The sequence below is a fragment of the Vicugna pacos genome, chromosome 22, assembly GCF_048564905.1.
Source record: "Vicugna pacos chromosome 22, VicPac4, whole genome shotgun sequence".
NCBI lineage: Eukaryota > Metazoa > Chordata > Mammalia > Artiodactyla > Camelidae > Vicugna > Vicugna pacos.
Genome location: NC_133008.1, coordinates 23897378 through 23916658, shown reverse-complemented (window position 1 = coordinate 23916658; position 19281 = coordinate 23897378). Strand labels below are relative to the sequence as shown.

The 19281-nt window shown below is 46.5% G+C and overlaps 1 protein-coding gene and 1 long non-coding RNA gene across 2 annotated transcripts; both read left to right on the top strand.

Moving 5' to 3' along the window:
• Positions 1–286: 286 nt before the first annotated feature.
• On the top strand, positions 287–7627 carry LOC140688360 (uncharacterized). Its single transcript, XR_012062998.1, has 2 exons — positions 287–384; positions 7287–7627. It is a non-coding gene; the product is annotated as an uncharacterized lncRNA (long non-coding RNA).
• Positions 7628–10125: 2498 nt separating this feature from the next.
• CLEC17A (C-type lectin domain containing 17A) lies at positions 10126–19158 on the top strand. Its single transcript, XM_015251233.3, has 12 exons — positions 10126–10223; positions 10367–10441; positions 11752–11784; positions 11866–11916; positions 12000–12041; positions 12224–12265; positions 12902–13042; positions 13128–13190; positions 13479–13574; positions 13797–13948; positions 15176–15285; positions 18200–19158. Exons 1-12 carry the CDS (start codon positions 10181–10183, stop codon positions 18330–18332), a joined length of 981 nt encoding a protein of 326 aa, XP_015106719.2. The 5' UTR covers positions 10126–10180; the 3' UTR covers positions 18333–19158.
• Positions 19159–19281: the final 123 nt, after the last annotated feature.

Here is a 19281-nt window from a genome sequence, read left to right as displayed (position 1 = left end):
GTGCTTGGCGACACTGGGAAGTGATACGTGGCTGTGCAAGATTAGATTTCATTTGACAAGGTGTTGTGGGTTGAATTGTGTCCCCTACCCCAAAATATTATGTTGAAGTCCCAACCTCCCCCAACCCCCAAACTGTGAATGTGATCTTATTTGAAAACAGGGTCTTTGCGGATGTCATCAAGTTAAGATGAGGTCATAATGGACTTGAGTGGGTCCTAATACAACGACTGGTGTCCTTATAAGAGGGAAATTTGGACACAGACATGCACACGGAGAGAATATCATGTGATGCTGGAGGCAGAGATTGGAGTGATGCACCTACAAGTCAAGGAACACCAAGGATCCCAGGCCAGGAAGGCTCACAGGGACCCTAGAGCCTTCAGAGTGAGCATGGCCCTGGTCACACCTTAGTTTGTACTTGCAGCCTCCAGAACTGTGAGACTATACATTTTTGTTTTTTCAGGCCACCTAGTTTGTAGTATTTTGTTACGGCAACCCCAGGGAACAAATACACAGGATCATCTGTCTTTTCTCCTACCTAAACATGTCTGGTGCCTGAATCCTCCTCACACTCTAAAGCAGCATCTCTTTCTAGCCTTGGCATCAGCTAGAGAGGTGGGGAAATGCTTCCTCTGGGGCGTGAGTGGCACTGATACCAAGAGATGTTATGATGTTTAGAGTTATGGTTGTTCTGTGCCAGCTCTAGTTGCAAGATCTTAGGTGATAGTGCCATCCCGCGTTCTTTAAATTTATTTCATGTATGTAACACGTGAGGTCCTCTAAAGCAAGCAAGATCCCTTGGGTCAAAGGGGTTTCCTGCTATTTGAGAGAACAAGTGTCCTGGATTAGAACCCTCGTTGTGTGGCCCCGGCAAGTGCCTTTAGCTCTTTGTAAAATGGAGATAATTTCTTTCTTTTCCTTTTTTTTTTTGTCCTGGGAACATGTTTTAAAATTTTTATTTTTTATTAAAGTGTAGTTGGCTTACAATGTTAATTTCAGGTGTATAACAAACCGATTCAGTTATACATATACTTTTTTTTCCAGATTCTTTTCTGTTATATGTTATTACAAGAAATTGGATATAGTTCCCTGTGCTGTACAGTAGGTCCTTGTTGTTTATCTAATTTATATACAGTAATGTGTGGAGATATTAATCTTAATGTTATAAGCATTGACTGTATCCGTTATATGAAGTCCTTATAGCAGTGCTTTGTACACAGGTCTAGGTAAGTGTTACTTATTATTACTGCTACATACTTTTATGAATGGCTGTGTCAGACCCTGAAGACACAGAGGTGAACAAGAAGATAAGGGAGGGGAGTAGAGGACATCTCTGTCCACTCACACTCAGTCCTATGTTGGGGCTTTAAATACAACCTGTGGTGAGTTAAATAGTGGTCCCCCAAAAGGTACGTCTATACCCTAACCCTTGGAAACTGTGAATGGGAACTTATTTGGAAAAGTGCCTTAGCAAATGTAATTAAGTTTAGGATCTTGAGACGAGATCTTCTTGGAGTAACCAAGTAGGTCCCTGGACCCCCAATCCAATGACAAGTGTCCTTATAAGAGAAAGATGGAAGGAGATTTGACATCAGCAGAAGAGAAGGCACAAGGAAAGAGGAGAAGGTCCTGTGAAGATGGAGACAGAGGTTGGTGGGATGCAGACACAAGCCAAGGATGCCTGGAGCCACCAGAGGCTGAAAGAAGCGAGGAGCCAGAATCTCCCCAGAGCCTTTGGAGGGAGCATGGCTCTGCCAACAACTTGATTTCAGACTTCTGGCTTCCGGAACTGAGAAAATAAATTTCTGTTGTGTGAAGCCACCCATTTTATGGCCATGTGTTGCACGGCCCCAGGAAACAAATATACCACCTTATAGGTGGATAACCCTTGAATCTGTCTCTAGATATGTCCTCTCCCCTGAATTGTAGGTGCATGAATATATCTAACCACCAACTGGCACCTCCACGAGGGCATCTCGAACTTCACAGGCTTAGTCACTTTCAGCTGCTCTCACAAAGGCTTATAAATAATAGAAATTTATTTCTCACAGCTCTGGAGGCTGGATATCCTAGGTAAGGGTGCCAGCATGGTCGAATTCTGGCAAGGGCCCTCTTCCGGGTTGCAGACTGCCAGCTTTCCTTTGTGGCCTTACATGGGGGAAAGGGGATGAACTTGATCCCATGTCTCTTCTTGTAAGGGCACTAATCCCATTCATGAGGGCTTCACCCGTATGACTTAATCACCTCTTAATATAATCACATTGGGAATTCAATTTCAACATATGAATTTTGGCGGGGGAGGGGGTGGAGAGGGAGTCTACAACACACACTTAAACCACACTCCTGATTTCCCTGCACTCACTCAACCCATTTCCCCCTCTGTCTCCTGTCTCGGGCAATGGCTGCTCCACTAGGTGGTCAAGCCCTAACCCTTGTAGTCACACTCAACTCTTGACCTACTTTCATTCCAGGCACTCAAATCATTGGCAGATTCCTTTGGTCCACTGTGGAAATCTATCAAGAATACGACTCATTCCTCCTCTCTCTATGGCCACCAACCCCGTCCAGAGCATGGCCACCTCTCCAGTAGGACTGCAGTAGCCTTCTCCTGGTCTTCACCTTCCCTAATTGCTCACCCTCAGGGCGCACACATCAAAACAGAAATCAGATCATGTCCTTCCTCTGCTGAAACCCTCCTGAGGCTCTCCATTTCAGGTGAAGCAAAAGCCACACCCAGCCTGAAAGCATCTGACTCGAGAGGTCTGGGGCCCCAGAATCTGCATTTCTAACAAGTTCCCAGGTGATGGTGATATTGGTGGGCTGGGGACCAACCTTGGGAGAACTACTGCACTAGATTTTCATGTGCTGATACAGAGAAATGGCCACAATATATTACTAAGTGAAAAAAGCAAGCTATAGAGGACAGACCAATGGTGACTGAGACTTCCTTTCCAGGGCTAACTGTCCCCAGATCATGGCATCAATTTGTGATTCTTGTGCACTTTCTGTCTCCGGGGGCAGCATTCACATTATGGTCTTTGTGAATGGCACCCATGGAGTTGCGCAGTGCACAGCCTGCACAGCAGTACCAGGCAGCCCTGCCCTGTTCTGTGTGTCTCTTCTCCTACTCCCTTTCTCTGTGCTTCAGCTGCTCACCCAGAGGCCAGAAGTGGGAGGAGACCCAGAGAGGCAAATCATAGTCCCAGCTCACTTTCCCTGAGTGAGCTTGGGAAGTGACTTACCCTTTCAGAGACTCAGTTTACTCATCTGTAAAGTGGGATCGGTAATATCTAGTTTGTAATGTTCTCAATCAGGGTCCCCACTCAACAGCTCTCACCCCCTTCATGGCTTTATTTTCCTTATGAGCACTTAGCATCCTCTAAACTGAGATCCGTTTGACTTATATGTCTTTAATGTTGGTCTCTCCTCTTGAATTTCAGTTCTTCAGAGCAGGGAATTTTATCTGTCTTGTTCACAGCTGTATTCCTGTACCTAGAATGGAGCTGGCCCACAGTAGGTGCTTAGTAAATATTTGACAAAAATCAACAAATGAATAAATGAACAGGGTGGTTTGGAGGAGTCAGTTAGATGGTTGCGCGGCAAGTACTTCCTGCCTGGCACCTAGGAGGCGCCCAGTACATGCTCACTACTATTACTTTCATTGGGGTCCTACTGTTTAACTAGACAGACAACCAGAAGGGGCTCCCACGACTAGTCGTTTCTTTAAAGGATGAAGCGATCCAAGCCAGGGGTGACTCTGGGTGGGTGGGGATGTGGACCATTCAGTCCTGAGGTCCCTGGACTTAGATGCTTCAGCCTGGTCTGGTCTGTCCATACTCAGAATTGGGGACCTGGCAGCGATGCTATTAGAGTGAGGGTGATATTAGGCACCCTGTGTCAGGGTGAGGAGGGGGCCGGGCCTCAGTCACCCGTGCCCCACAATCTTCCTGTTTTTTTCTCTCTACCAACCATCTGACAAGGAGACCTTCCTGTGTTTCCGCCCGCGCCCCGAGGTGCCCTCCTCACTGCCTGTAACTTCCCTGCCCTTTCTTCCTCCTTCCCTCGCCATCCCGTTCCACCGCACCCTGGGCGGCCCCAGGCAGGGTCTCTATTAGCATTTTGTGGGCAGAAAAGCCTCAGCGGCCCCAAGTGGGGCCAGGGGTGGAGGAGAAAATTCTGGGCGGAGTTTGCGCCTCCCTACGGTCCACTGAACGGGGGATCGGAAGCTCTGGGTAATTCGGTTCAGGGGAGGAGGAAAAATTAGTCAGCGTGGTGTAGACAGTCCCCGGGGAAGACCTCGCCTCTGCCTGCTGGGCTGACCGGATTTCCGCCTCTAATCGAGCTCGGAAGCTGCCCTGGGATTTTGGTGCCTGCATGGCTGGCGGTGGAGGGTCGAGCGAGCCTGCAGGGGCCTGCCTTAGTCAGGGCTTGGTGGACAAGATGGTCACTCATTCATTCAACAAGCATCTATCAGACATCCAATGTGTGATAAGATGGTGGTAACCGTTAAGGAGAAATGTAATGAATGGAGTGTATGGAGAAGGGCTGGCTTGGAACTTGAAATAGGGTCGTTTCAGAAAGTCTCACTGAGAAGGGGAAATTGGATCTCAGACTTCCCGTTTCTTGAAAACACCAAGAGCTTGCTGTCCTCAGGGCCTTTGCACAGCCTGGAATGATTTTCCTCCAGATATTTACAGGGCCCTCCCCCAACTTCCTTCAGTCGATTTCAATTGCCATACCCTTTTCTTCTTCTCCTTTTCTTCCTTTTTAAATTGAGATACAATTGGGGTGGGAGGATATAGCACCTGCTTAGCATGCACAAGGACTTGGGTTCAATCCCTACTACCTCCATTAGAAAAATAAATAAACCTAATTATTTCCCCCCAAAAAGAAAAAAAAAAACCCCTGGTATAATTGACAGATAACATTATATTAACTTCAGATGCACCACCGAACGATACGAGATTTGTATACACGGTGAAGTGGTCATCCGCACTGTCTAATAAACACCCATCCATCACGGCAGACTCAGAATTTTTTTCTTTGTGATGAGAAATTTTAAGAGCTACTTACTATCTGAAAACAGTGTTACTTCAGGGCATGGATCAGATACACGTTCTGTAATACATGTAAGGAACTGTTAAGAGGCAGAAGTAAAGAAGGTGGTCCTGACAGTGCTCATTGTTCAGCAGAATCAGCAGAGCGTTACATCAGTAAGTGATGTGCTGACTGTCTGCTTTTGCCTGTAGGGGTGTATTTTAGGACTCATGTGTAAAAACACGTTCTTTGGCTGTTTATTGCTCGTCCATTTGCCAACAGTGTTACTTTAGTGAATGGATGTGCAGATAGTTCTGTAATGCAAGTAGGGAAGTATCTAGAAACACAGGCAAAGAAAAATGTTTCTAGGAAAAAAAGAAAACAATCTACTCCTTTAGCAGCTTTCAAATATATCTGATCACTTTCTTAAAAATAAGCATTTAATGCCCTTCCTTTCCCTCTTAGCAGTGCGTTAGCTGCACCCCACACATGTTGATATGGTATGTTTTTTCACTTTCATTCACTTATTTTTACGTTTGACTTCCTGTCTGACCTGTGGGTGTGAATTAATTTCCAAAGACTTGTGGATTTCCCAGATAATCATTCGGTGATTTCTAGTATAATTCGGGTCTGGCCCAAGACCATGATTTGTATGATTTCCATTCAGTGATCTTCCTTACTGTTGCACCCCACCAGCCCCCGGCCACGTACTACCTGATTCCTCTTTCCTGCTTTATTTTCTTCTTTTTTTTCCTGCTTATGACTATCTAACATAACTTTTAAGATATTCCTTAAATTGAACTATAATTGATTTACAATATTATATTAGTGTCAGGTGTACAACAGAGAGATTCAGTATTTTTAAAATTATACTCCATTGAAAGTTATTATAAAATAATGGCTATATTTCCCTGTGCTGTACGTATATCCAGGTTGCTTATTTATTTTATATGTAATAATTTGTATCTCTTAATCCTTTACCCCTGTCCTTCCCTCCCCCCCTTCCCTCTCCCCACTGGTAACCACTATATCTCTATATATTTTATTTATCTATTTTATTCATTCTCTCTCCCTCTGTTGTTACGCTTAAGGGTAGGGATTTTGTTGTTGTTGTTCACCAGTGTATCTCTGGTACCTAGAATAGAGCCTAACACATAGTAGGTGGCCAATGCATATCTATTGACTAGAAGAACAACTGAATCCCCAATCCTTATTGGGCATATCAAGAGACCTTGGCTCAGAGATGTTGTTCCACGCCCCTGAGGTCACATAGTAGGAATGGGGCAGCTCTGGGGTTGGCCTGGGCCCATGGCTTTATGTTATACCCAGTTAATGGGACTAGAGGTTGCTCCCAGTTCCTGCACACCTACTGTGTGCCAGGTCTCGCTGGATGGCCTTGGCTTGCGGCCATCACCCTCACAGTGAGACCACCCAGCCTTCACTGCATGTACCTTGCCCTAGGCCCACCCACCTCAAAGGATGCCCTTGACGGGCAGAGGTGCTGTCGGTCCTCTCGGGTGGTGTGTCCCCTCTTCCCTTCCCTGTCCCTCCACCCTGACCCCCCCATACCCATCTGGAGACTGATGCTCCGTGGCTGTGCTCAGTGGGTGTTTTCTGGGCAGACAGGCTCTTCCTCCCTTCTCAGACGGGTCTCCATGTCCCCATCTGCAGAGCGGGGACAGCACACCCACACCTCCTGCAGGCTGGGGAGGCTCTGCACATTGCATCGCAGGAACAGGGGAGAGCCCAGCCCCTGGGGTGAGCTTTCTCTGGAGAGGGGGGCTGGGCTGCGGCTGCCCTCCCACCTCAACTCAGGCTGGGGCCACCCCGCTCCCCACGTGCTGGGGGAAGAGTTTCCACCCAGAAATAGATTCCATCTTGTTTAAGTCACTCTTGTTCTGAATCTCTGTGACAACCACCAGCCTAATATTCTAACTTGTTCACTGATGGGCCTGACCGGGTTTACCTGGTGTTTGAGCCAATTGGAGTTGTATTTCCCTTTAATTTCAGTGTAAATCCCTTAAAAAGGGAAATTGGGGGTCTTGCCTTTTGGGGTACATAATAGTTTCCTATGGTTATTGTAACAAATTACTACAAATTCAATGGTTTAAAACAACGGAAATTAATTCTTTCATAGTTCTGGAGGTCAGAAGTTCAAAGTTGTTTCATGTGGCGGAAACTAAGGTGTTAGCGGGGCCACTCTCTCTCAGAGACTCTGGTGGGACAATCTGTTTTCTTGCCTTTTCCAGCTTCTAGAGCTGCTTTCCTTGGCTCATGGCTCCTTTTTGTATCTCCAAAACCACCAGTGTAGCATCTAGATTGGAGACACAGACTTGCACAGAGAAGAAGGCATGTGAAGACAGAAGCAGAGATTGGGGTGATGCAGCCACAAGCCAAGGAATGCCAGGGGCCCCCAGAAGCTCAAAGACGCAAGGAAGCATCCTCTCCTAGAGCCTCCAGGGGGAGCGTGGCCCTGCCCACACCTTGATTTCAGACTTTCCCCTCCACCATGTTAAATTATATATTCATGCAGTATTTAGAAAAAGTGAAAGAAAAAAATCCATGGTGAAAAAATTATCAAAAGTTTAAAGACAGTTGTGGTTGTTTGTTTTTCTTCCAGCTTTATTGACATATACTTGACCATTGAAATCGTATACATGTAAGGTGTATCAGCCGATAATCCAATGGACATGTCCATTGTGAAATATTCACCATAACCAAGCCAGTCAGCATATCCATCACCTCACAGTTACCATTTCCCTTTTAGTTTTTCTTTCTTGTGTTAACAACATCCAAGATCTACCCTCTTAGCCAGTTTCAAGTACACAATACAGTCTTGTCCGCTGTAGTCATACTGTGCTGATTTTCCAGAACTTACTCGTCTTGCATAACTGAAACCTTTTATCGCTTGACCAACATCCATCCATGTTTTTCTCCTCCCCCCAGCCCCTGTCAACCACCTCTCTGCTTCTATGAGTTTGACTGCAAAGAGAGCAAGGGCAGAAGCGGGTGGGCCAAGGTGGAGACTATTGCTGTAATCCAGTGGGAAAATGATGATGGCTCAGACCAAGAGGTGAAAAGGGCTTAGATGCTGGACATGTTGTGAAGGTAGATCCAACCACAGTTACTAGCAGCTTGGACATATTTCCAGTTATCTAGGGTCTTTAATAAACCACCCCAAACTTAGTGGCATAAAATAACCACCTCGTTCTGCTTATGCATTCTATGGGACAGGGCATGGTCGGGACAGCTTTTCTGCTTCACAGAGTGTAGGACCTCGGATGGGAAGATCCAAAGGGCTGGAGGTGACTCTAACTGTCCTGAGGGCTGGAGTCATTGGAAGGTGTCTTCACTCATGTATCTGGCACCTGGGCTGGGGTTACTTGAAGTCTGGCCTCACTGGGACTGTCGAGAGGAGCACTTCCACATGGCTTGGGCTTCCTCACAACATGGCGGCCGGGGACACACCTCCTGAGAGCCAGGTGGGAGCTGCACGGCCACTGTCACTTCCACCACATTTTATTGGTTAAAAGAGTCACTAAGGCCAGCCTAGACTTTAAGGGAGAATTAGACTCTACTTCTTGGTGGAGTGGCATGCTCACATTGCCTAGGAGCATGTAGGACGTGAGACATTGTTGTGGCCATCTTTTGAAAACTTAATTTTCCATAGCTGTGGAAAGAGGGAGAAGGGAGGAGTCATGGATAAGTCTTGGACTGTTTGCCCCAAAGGCTGATGGTGGTCCTTTCTGAAAACAGGCAGGCTGCCTCATGGGCCTCAGTCTGGCCATTCCACTGCCTTCACGGGGTTCACAGGAAACTCCCACATACTTGCTGTATTGAAAGATGCAGCCACTCCTACTGCAGCCCTTTCCCCCTTGTCCACCCTTTCATTTCATGCTGTTTGGGGTGTGAGTCAAAATCTCATCCATGGGAGGGACAGATCACTCCCTCTCTCTTTAACATTCACTTTTCAAACATCTTCCAGTTGATGACAAGCTCAGCGTGAAAAATCTTCCTTTGCAAGTTCTGTGTGTATGACTATGGTTGGCAGCCTTCAAGTTGGCCCTAAATGATCCCTAGATCTTGATACTCATGCCCTCGCATAGTTTCCTCCTATAATAACTCAGAGCTGGTGATAAGTATAGTGGAGATCATCATTTGTGACTTGTGAGGCTACATCATTAAAGTCTCTGTGGCTTCCACCTTGGCCTCTGCCATGTTGTGAGGACACGCAAGCCCTTTGGAGAGTCTCATCTGGCAAGAAACTGAGGCCCCCTGCCAATAGCCATGTGAAGGTGCCATCACAGAAGCAGATCTTCCAGCCCCATCCCAGCTTTGACTGCAGCCCCACACAACATCTTGAATGCAACCACATGACAGCTCTCAAGGCAAAACCAACTGGCTAAGCTGCTTTTGAATTCCTTAACTTCAGAGACTGTGTGGTAATAAGTTGCTATTGTCATTTTGAGTAATGAAGTTTTGTGCCTAATGTGTGATGCAGCCATAGTTAACTGAGCCTAGCACTTCACTGTGGAATGTGGGAGTACTTAGCTCCTATCACTTTAACATCTTGTTGCAAATGTCACCACCTTCAGGAGACCTTCCCTGATCACCTCTCTACATTAGCCCCCATCCTGTCCCTTTATGCTGTTTTATTTTAAAATAATACTTAGTTACTATTGGAAATAAAATTTAAAAAAACCCAAACCATATTGGTCATTTCTATATTTCTTTACAGGTTTATTGTCTCTCCTGCCCTGGTGGAATTTCCATGAAGGAAAGAACTTATCTGTCTTTTTCACCCAGGGCTTGGTGCTTTGTAGGAACTCAGATGAAGGGGTTGTTGTCATTTTGACTTCTGTACATGAATCCATACTGGGGAGAAAGTGTGTTTGTGTGTGTGTGGTCTGAGCGGTGTGTGTGTGGTCTGGAGTGTGTGTATGTGGTTTGGGGTGTGTGTGTGTGTGTCTGTGTGTGTGTGTGTGTGGTCCGGGGTGTTACCCTCAAGATGGATTTGCATGTTCTTGACTTGTAAAGAAAAAAGGAAATGAGAGATTTCCAAGGCACCTGAGTAGGGGGCGCAAGAAACAGAAGCTCTCAAGCTTCGCCTGCTCCTTCTCAGGCTCCTGCGTTAGCTGTAGCCATGTGCGCCCTGTACACTAACTCTCGGTGTGGGGGCCTTCCAGGTATGGCGCTGGCCAGCCACAGGCTGGGGGCCAGGGGTGGGTCAGGACGCAGGTTACATCATCCCCCCCTTGGGGCTGGAGCCCAGGGCATGAGGGACAGAGGAGGGGACGGGCTGCGCTCTCACTTGCCTTTCGTCTGGAAGGGTCCAGAGAGGAGGAGGAGGAGGATGATTATGAGAACACAGCACCACCCTACAGGGACCTTCCTCCCAAGCCAGGTAAGAGGACTTCTCAGAGGCTAGGTGAAGGGATTCGTGACCTGAGGGGTGGGGGCTGGTGGGGGAGCAGAGTCCTCGGGGGAGCTGGCCAGGCACTGCAGACGTACATGGTCAGCCTGCCCAAGCTAGGCACCGTGGTGGTAGGAGAATCCACGCCTCCACCTTGAGGTCTTTCAGGCTGGTCGGGGAGGCAGTTCTGGGCACAGTCTTGGGTGAGGTGGTGTAAGAGGTGAGGGACTCTGAGGGAAGGGCCCTTCACTGGTGGGAGGATTAGGGGTCAGATGAAGGGACATTGGAGTGGGACTCGAGGGATGGTAGGGTTTATTAGAAAGAGAAGCCCAGAAAAGAACTGACGGATGCAAAATACTCAAGACATGAAAGCTGGTATTTCAGAAGATGTGGGTGGACCATTGTCTCCCAAACCTCCTCGCATTCACACCCAGGGCCCAGGTTTGCCTTTGGACTTGAGTGGTCCCTGCCTGGCTGGGGATTCAACAAGAGCCTGATAAGTGTATATAAAAGTGGAAGCTTTGAGGTGTCCTTGAGTCAACTCCCGCCGGGTCCCCTGAGTATCCTTGGACAGGGGCCATTCCATCTGGCTCCACATCTCTCACTTATGAGTCCAGATGGGGGTCAGCTTGGGAGGTCCCAGGGGACCATAGAGCTCAGTATGAGTTAGGAGGTGAACTGGACTCTGCTGTTTGATTGTCTGTCTCCAACTGCAACCTGGCCCCACACAACCCCCAAACCCAACTTCAAGACCCACCCTATCCCCATCTTTGTCAAATCTGGGCCCCTGTCATATCCCATGTCCATGTCCAAACGCATAACCATCACCAGGCCCCAACATAACTACAACCCAACCTCAGCCTCTTCCTGGATGCAGCTATAACCCCATTCTTCACCCCAAACTTACCCTGAATCACAGTGCTATTCCTACGTCCATCACTGTTGCTGATCCCTCTTCAACCCCATCCTCATCTCAGTTCAAACCCTCATTCCAACTGCAACGTTGACTCCATGACCCCATCCCCATACTCAAATTCACTTGTGTCTTTAATTTAGGGTGATCAATTGTCCCAGTTTGCCCAGGGATGAATGACTTCCAGTTTTAAAAGTAAGAAAGTCCTGAGTAATTCAGGATGGTTGGTCACTGTATCTTAACTCTGTCCTCATCTCCAAGCTCAATTCAGTCTCATGCCCAACCCTATCCCTAATCCTCCATTGTAATCCCAATCCTGTCTCCATCACTGCCTTCAGTCTCATTCCCATTCTCAAAGCAGCTCTAACTCTGGGCTTCCTTTCTGCAGTTTCGGTGGCTCCACCAAGGCCTCAAAGAGCAGGTGAGCTGGGCTGTGGGTACAGGAGATCCAGCGCTGGATTTGTCCTGCTCTGGGCCTGAACGATCATTCCTACCTCCTCAGGAAAGAAAATGGAGAACCCCCCACTTCCCTGCAAGCTTCCAATGAACACAGGTAAGGATTTAGGATTGGGACCTTCTTGGTCACCTGGCTGAAGCCCTGCTCTGCATGACTATTGTCTTTCCGACCCCTTCCAGGACAGAACCTCACCCCTGTCTCCCGCACAGCTCCTCAACCTGGTGAGAAGAGGGAATACCTGTTAAGAAGCCTGAGAGGGGACACCTGGCTTCTTCCCTCCAGTTCCCCAATTCTGCCCAGAGAGCAAATCAGAGGGCACGGGGGAAGGGGCGCGTGGTTGTTGATCTTGAAACACAGAGTCTTTCAGTGACTTCTGAATAAACCTCTCTCACTTTTCTCCCAGGCGGTAATCTGGAGCATCCTCCATTCCAGCCGCCTACAACCAGTAAGTCCTCTAGATGTGCCTCTGTTTCCCCTCTCATGGTGGCCAGTGTGTTTGAGACCAGTAGCTCTGGAGTGAGACCCTGGGAGAGAAACATTTCCTTTCAGAAGCTCCTCCTTTCTGAGTCTAGACCAGATCCCCCGGGGACCCAGGGTGTCTACAAGGTACTCTTCAGGCCCCACTTCCCACATGCATCCGTTACAGGAAATGTTCTCTGCTCCGGATGCAAGGGTCCACAGCTTGGGCCCCCTGGGAGCAGCTTGGGCAGGGGTTGCTGGAAAGTAGAAGATAATGCAGCGTAAATGTTAAGGGCAGAGCTGGGTCGAGGTTGTGCTTGATGTCTCCAAGCCCTCAGTTTACTATTTTGCAAAATGGGAATATTTAAAGCTGTATTGTAAGGGTGAGAATCCAATAAGATAACGAGTGTAATGGAATGCTTAGCATGTAGTGTGTGTTCCATAAATGCTCTGGGCTTCCTCAGGGTTCGCACTCCCTGACATTCTCTTGATGACCCCATCTGCTGATACAGTCATGACCACAGACCTTTGTCTCCCTGCTCTTGGAGAAAAGTTCAAGGGTCCCTTCCTCACTATCTGAAGCACCAGTGTCAGTCTCTCTGTCCCCCCCACCACCCCGCAGCGACTCCAGTGCCCTGTCTCAGTCAGAAGTCCGGAGGTTCTAGGTTCTTCCAGGAGGAGAGACTGATGGTGTACCTGTGTCTGCTGGTGGTGGTGTCATTGCTCATGGGCTGCACTGGTCTGGTTGTGACCCTGATTAAGTGTGAGTAAGGCAAGGATGGGGCATGCAGAGAAATTGGAGAAGAGGTATGGGAGGACGTGGGCTCATGCTGGACTCCTTCTCATAGACCAGGAGGTGGTGGAAGAACTGAGGATGTTAACCTTACAGCAGATGGAATGGCAAGCAAACGGTGAGTGCTTTCAGTCATCCCTTCAAGCCAGGCACCAACATGATCCTCAAAGCCAACTTCAAGGTCAACCCCAGCCTGACCCCATCTTTGCCAGGCACTGTGCTAGATACCAGGGTCGGGGTGGGTGGGTGGGTAGGATTGTGACCACATCAGACATAGTCCCTGTCCCCGTGGCGTGTGTGCAACAGCACAGCTCTTGCTTCTCTCTGGTGTGTCTTCAGTCAGTGGTGGGTAGGTGGGTAGATGGGGCTTTGGGTCTCTAACCCTCCAGCCCATCCCTGTTGACAGTGACTGGCATGGCAGGGCTGGCTGGCCTGAAGAAGGACATTGATCACGTAAGCGCCTACACCAACCAGTCCCTGCTGGAACTTCGGGGTTTATTAGGTGAGGAGGATTGAGGAACTTCCCTGAGAAGTTCCTCGGGGGGGGGGGGCGGCGTGGCCGAGCTGGTACATTGCACAAATCCACGGGCGTGATTCCCAGGGCAGTCTATGTGAATGGTGCCCCCTGGAGTTGAGCAGAGCACAGCCTGAACAACTGTGCATGGTGCACCGTGTACATGACCCTGGTCCTGGGGCCACTGACAGAATCCTCTCCTGTCCCCAGATAGTACCAGCGTCACCTGCTCTGAGGGCTGGCTCCCTTTTCAGGGTAAGTGTTACTACTTCTCTCCAAGCACCAAGTCATGGGATGAAGCCCGGAAGTTCTGCCAGGAGAATTACTCTCACTTGGTCATCATCAGTAGCATTGCTGAGCAGGTGAGCCATTCCTTCCAAGCCCTTGAGATACAGCAGAGCAAACCTCCCTCTCTTCTGGGATTCATGCATCCTTCTCTGGCCTGGATGTAGAGAAGCTGGAATTGCTTTTGAGTCACTAAGACTTTGCATAGCAAGGTTAAGGGGCAATACTCTGCTTGAGTTTACATCCTAATTGTGTTTACTTATCCTCTCTGAGTCTCTGTTTTCTCTCTAACACAGAGATATAATAATGGCTATCTCTTAGGTGGCACTTTCTGCTCTCCAGATTGCATTCTAAACATTTTACATGTATTAACGTAATTCTAAGGACAGCCTTATAAATTAGTATGCGAGTCAGGAGAGGTTACGTTATGCTGAAGTAACAGACAGTCCCTATAGCTCAATGGTGAAAGTGAATGAGGCAAGTCATATATTGGCTCTTGAAGCTTCTACCTATGTGCACTCATATAGCAAGTCACATGGGCATGTCTATGCTCTAAGGTGGTAGGGAAATACAGTTTCAGCTGTGTGTAAATAGAAGGAGAATTGGAATATGTGTAAACAACTTTAATGACTTAATGCTACTATAGCCAGGTGGTAATAGCATTTATACACAGGACATATCATTACATACCAGTACTTCACAGATGAGGAAACTGTGGCATATTTCGCTTAAGCACCTTGCTTGTTACAACTGGTAACCGGGAGCTGGGATTTGAGCCCAGGAAGCTGGTTTCAAAGTCCATGCTTTTGACTGTCAACCTCATAGCACCGTATAATTAATGTGTGCATGGTTTACCTTTTCCCATCCTTTTACTTTTAACCTGTCTATGTCATTATTTAAAAAATAGATTTCTTATAGATAGCATATAGGTGGGTCTTTTTTATTTAATTTCAATCTGACAATATCTGGCTTTTAATTGGTGTTTTAAAACCATTTACATTTAATGTAATTATTGATTTGGTTAGATTCAGTCCTACCATCTTATTTTTTTCCTTTATGTCCCTTAAAAAATCTTTCTGTTTCATAGCATCGTTTGTATGAGTAGCTAATATAGCATAGATTGCATGAGAAAATAGCATGATTATTCCCACTACACTTGCTCAAGTGGTAGGAAGGTGTTGATCCTGCTCTGCACACCATAGGGACTGGGAGGGGTATCGGGGGTGGCATTCACAAGCCCTAAATGTGTGTGACAGAGCAGAGGTCATGGAGAACTGATGGCTGAATGAAGTCTGTACTTGCAGATCTTTGTGTCCAAGGCTCATGGCTCTCCGCGGGTACACTGGCTGGGGCTGAATGACAGAAAACTTGAAGGCGACTGGAGGTGGCTGGATGGGTCACCTATCACTTTGAGGCAAGTGTCCACGTCTCTTCAGGTCTCTTCTCCTTGTGGGTCCTTGTGCAGTCCAAACCAGCAAATTCTCTAGAATCCCAGGCTGAGCTGGACAGGGGAAGCACAAGGGAGCTTTTTGTTTCTGATAGGGCTTCTGGACCCTGCACTTCTAATTTCCCTCCATTGCAACATAATAATCTTATAAGGAAGTACTATTATTACCTCCATTTTAAAGGTGAGGAAACTGAGGCACAGAGAGGGTAAGCAACCTTCCCAAGGTCAGATATCTAGCAAGTGGCAGTGCCACCAACCTGGCATCAAAGTCTGTGTTCTTAGCCATTATGCTTTACTTTCTCAAGGAGTGTATGTATTTGTATTTTATTTTAAAATCTATTTTGTCTGGTGTGAGTAATGCTACTCCAGCTTTCTTTTGGCTTCCGTTTGCATGGAATATTTTTTTCCATCCCCTCATTTTCAGCCTGCATGTGTCTCTAGCTCTGAATTGGGTCTCTTGTAGACAGCATATATGTGGGTCTTGTTTTTTATCCATTCAGCCGGTCTATGTCTTTTGGTTGGAGCATTTAATCCATTTACATTTAAGGTAATTATTGATATGTATGTTGTTATTGCCATTTTGTAATTGTTCTGGGCTTGTTTTGTAGGTCTTTTTTTCCTCTTTCTTCTTTTTGTTCTCTTTTCTTGTGGTTTGATGACTAGAGAAGTTCCTTTAATGTTTTTTGTAAAGCTGATTTGGTGGTGCTGAATTCTTTTAGCTTTTGTTTATCTGTGAAGCTTTTGATTTCTCCATCAAATCTGAACAAGAGCCCTACTGGATAGAGTATTCTTGGTTGTAAGTTTGTATTTGTATTTTAAATAAATATTAACAAATTGTCCTCCATACTGGTTATACCAATTTATTCTCTCACTAGCTTGACTATAATTTTTGCCCACACAGTCATCAAACTTTAGGAAATTTTGCTGCTGTAACTGCAGGTGAAAAATGGATCCCAATGCAGTATTAATTTGCATTTCTTTTATGACTGAGGCTGGGTGTCTTTTCATATGTTTAATAGCCACAGGTATTAACTTTTCTGTAAATTATCTATTCATATTTTGTGTTTTTTATATTGGGAATTCAGTGTTTTTCTTACTGAGTTCTAAGAGCTCTTCATGTATTAGAGATATCAGTGTTTTGTCTGGGGATTTTATTTTTTATTAAAGATTTCTGGAAGGAAGCACAGCTCTGTAGAAAGAGATGGTGTGACATGGTGTGGCACAGCAGATGCTCAGCTCAGACCCCTTGATGGGGGCTGGTGCAGGCTTCTGCCAGCAGGGGGCATCGGCTGCTAATAGTTATGCTTCCTCCAGAGAGTTGACCTCAGCTGAATGGAAGCCTGCTCAACTAGGAGTTCACCCCGCTCCCACTGGGGTCATCCCACAGACATTGACTGGTGAAGAGAAACCTGGACCCCTTTTCTCAAATTGGGGTAACTCTGTCGTGTCTTCACATTCCAGAGCTCCCTGTGGGGTTAGGCTGAGACTAGACCAGGCAGAACCCACATCCTTGCTCAGTTCCCTACCCTGCCCCATCCTGTTTCTTTCACTCCCTCTCTCCTGAGAACAACCCTTAATAAATCCCATGCACTTGAACTGCCCAATCTGGCTCTGCTTTAAGGGAATATGACCTAAGACATTACAATACCTGGAAGGTTGGGAGGAACGCAGGTGTCATAGAAATATTCTTTGGAAGAGGAGGCAGACACAGACCAGATGCAGGAAACTGATTCAGGAGTGGGGAGACTTCCTGGTGAACAGGGAGGTGGGGCTGAGTTAGACAAGTTAGGGTGAAGAGGATAATACAGCCTCTTCAGCTAATTCTGAAAGGCTGAAGAAATTATTCTGATGGAAGAAAGAGCCCTGAACAATGAAGGCCTTTTTTTTTTCTTTTTCTGATATATATTTTTTAATTAGTAGACTTCATTCTTTTTTTCTTTTATTGTTTTTTATAAATATGCCCTCTTTAAAAAATTTTTGTGGGGGGAGGTAATTAGGTTTATTTGTTTGTTTGTTTGTTTATTTAAATGGAGGTACCGGGGATTGAACCCAGGACCTCGTGCATGCTAAGCATGTGCTCTACCACTGAGCTATAATCTTTTATTGCCTTTTTATTGAAGTACAGTAGTATATAAGTAACAGGTGTACAATATAGTGAGTCACAATGATTAAAGGTTATAATCTGTTTATAGTTATTGTAAAATATTGGCTATATTCCCCATGTTGTACAATATATCCTTTTAGCTTATATTATACATAATAAATTGTACCTCTTAGTTCCCTACCCCTATATTGCCCCTCCCCCTTCCCTCTCCCCACTCATAACCACTAGTTTGTTCTCTGTATCTGTGAGTCTGCTTCTTTTTTGTTATATTCACTAGTTTGTTGTATTTTTTAGGTGCCACGTATAAGTGATATCATACAGTGTTTGTCTTTCTCTGACTTATTTCACTTAGCATAATAACCTCCAAGTCTATCCATGTTGTTGCAAGTGGCAAAATCTCATTCTTTTTTATGGCTGAGAAGTTTATTTTTTAGAGCAGTGTTAGATTTATTTACAGAAAAATTGAGCAGAAGTTAAAGAGAAATATTTCCCATGTTCCTTCTCTTCTGCACACATTTTTTTCTATTGTTAACATCTTGCATGAGGGCGGTGCATTTGTTACACTTGACAAAATAATACAGAAATACTTATTAGGAACTAAAGTCCATACTTTACATTGGGGTTCACTCTTTGTGTTGTACGTTTTATAAGTTTTGACAAATGCACGATGTCATGCGTCCACCATCACAGTATCATATGGTAGATTCACTGCCCTGAAAACATCCCCTGTGCTCCACCTATTCATCCATCCCCACACCCACTTTTTCCTCCATCCAGCTTTTGGGACCCACAGGAACCCAACAACCTCCATAATGAGGACTGTGCCAGCATGAATGGAGGTGGCACCTGGAATGACCTCTCTTGCGACAAAACTACATATTGGATTTGTGAGCGGCAATGTTCCTGTTGAACATCAGAGCTGAGGTTGGGCGGGAGTCTGTACCTGGTGCCCCTCGGGTCTTGGACATGAGAACCTCCTCTCCGTCTGAGAACTGACACGGATGTGCCCAAGATGGAGCCAAAAGCCTGGATGGAGCAAGTTTCCTGGGGTGCAAGTCAGACCATTTCTAGGGTGAGGACTAGGGGGCTTGCTCAGTTGGATGGTGTCTTAGTCTGTTCAGGCTGCTGTAGCAGAATACTGTAGACTGGGTGGCTTTAACAGAAATTTATTTCTCAAAGTTCTGGAAGCTGGTAAGCCCAAGATCAAGGCTCAGGGAGATTCAGTGCTTAGTGACATCCTGCTTCCTGGTTCACAGATGCCGTCTTCTTGCTGTATCTTCACATGCTGGAAGGGATGAGAGCTCTGGAGGGGGGTCCCTTTTATAAAGACACTAATACCATTAATGAAGGCCCCACCCCCATGACCTAATCACCTCCCAAAGCCCCACCTCCTAATACCATCACATTGGGGATTGGGATATGAAGTGTATTTTGGTGGGGGGATACGCAACTCAATCCATAGCAGATGGTGAGTTGAAGGGACTCCATGTCTTAGTAATGGTCTCCCAGTTCTGGGCTCTGGAGGAAACTCACCAAGCCCCTGATCATGGCTCTTAGTAAATGATGCTGGCCCCGGGAGCTCCATGTCTGACACTGATTGAGCTGGAGCTGAAAATACCCTGCCTCCTCTGGGCATGATGCACTGGGACTGAGATCCCTACTGCCCACCTGATGTGCACAGCTTCTGCGAAACAGGTGGGGCAAAATTACTCTTGACAAGCAGCATTCTCAGTGTCCCTTGGCCAGATCCTCAGGATGACAATGGAGATATCTACCCACATGTGTCTTAAGGCTGTTTGTGGTCTGTACAACTCTTTGATGAAGTAATTCACTCTACTTATAAGTGGGTCTTCTTGGAT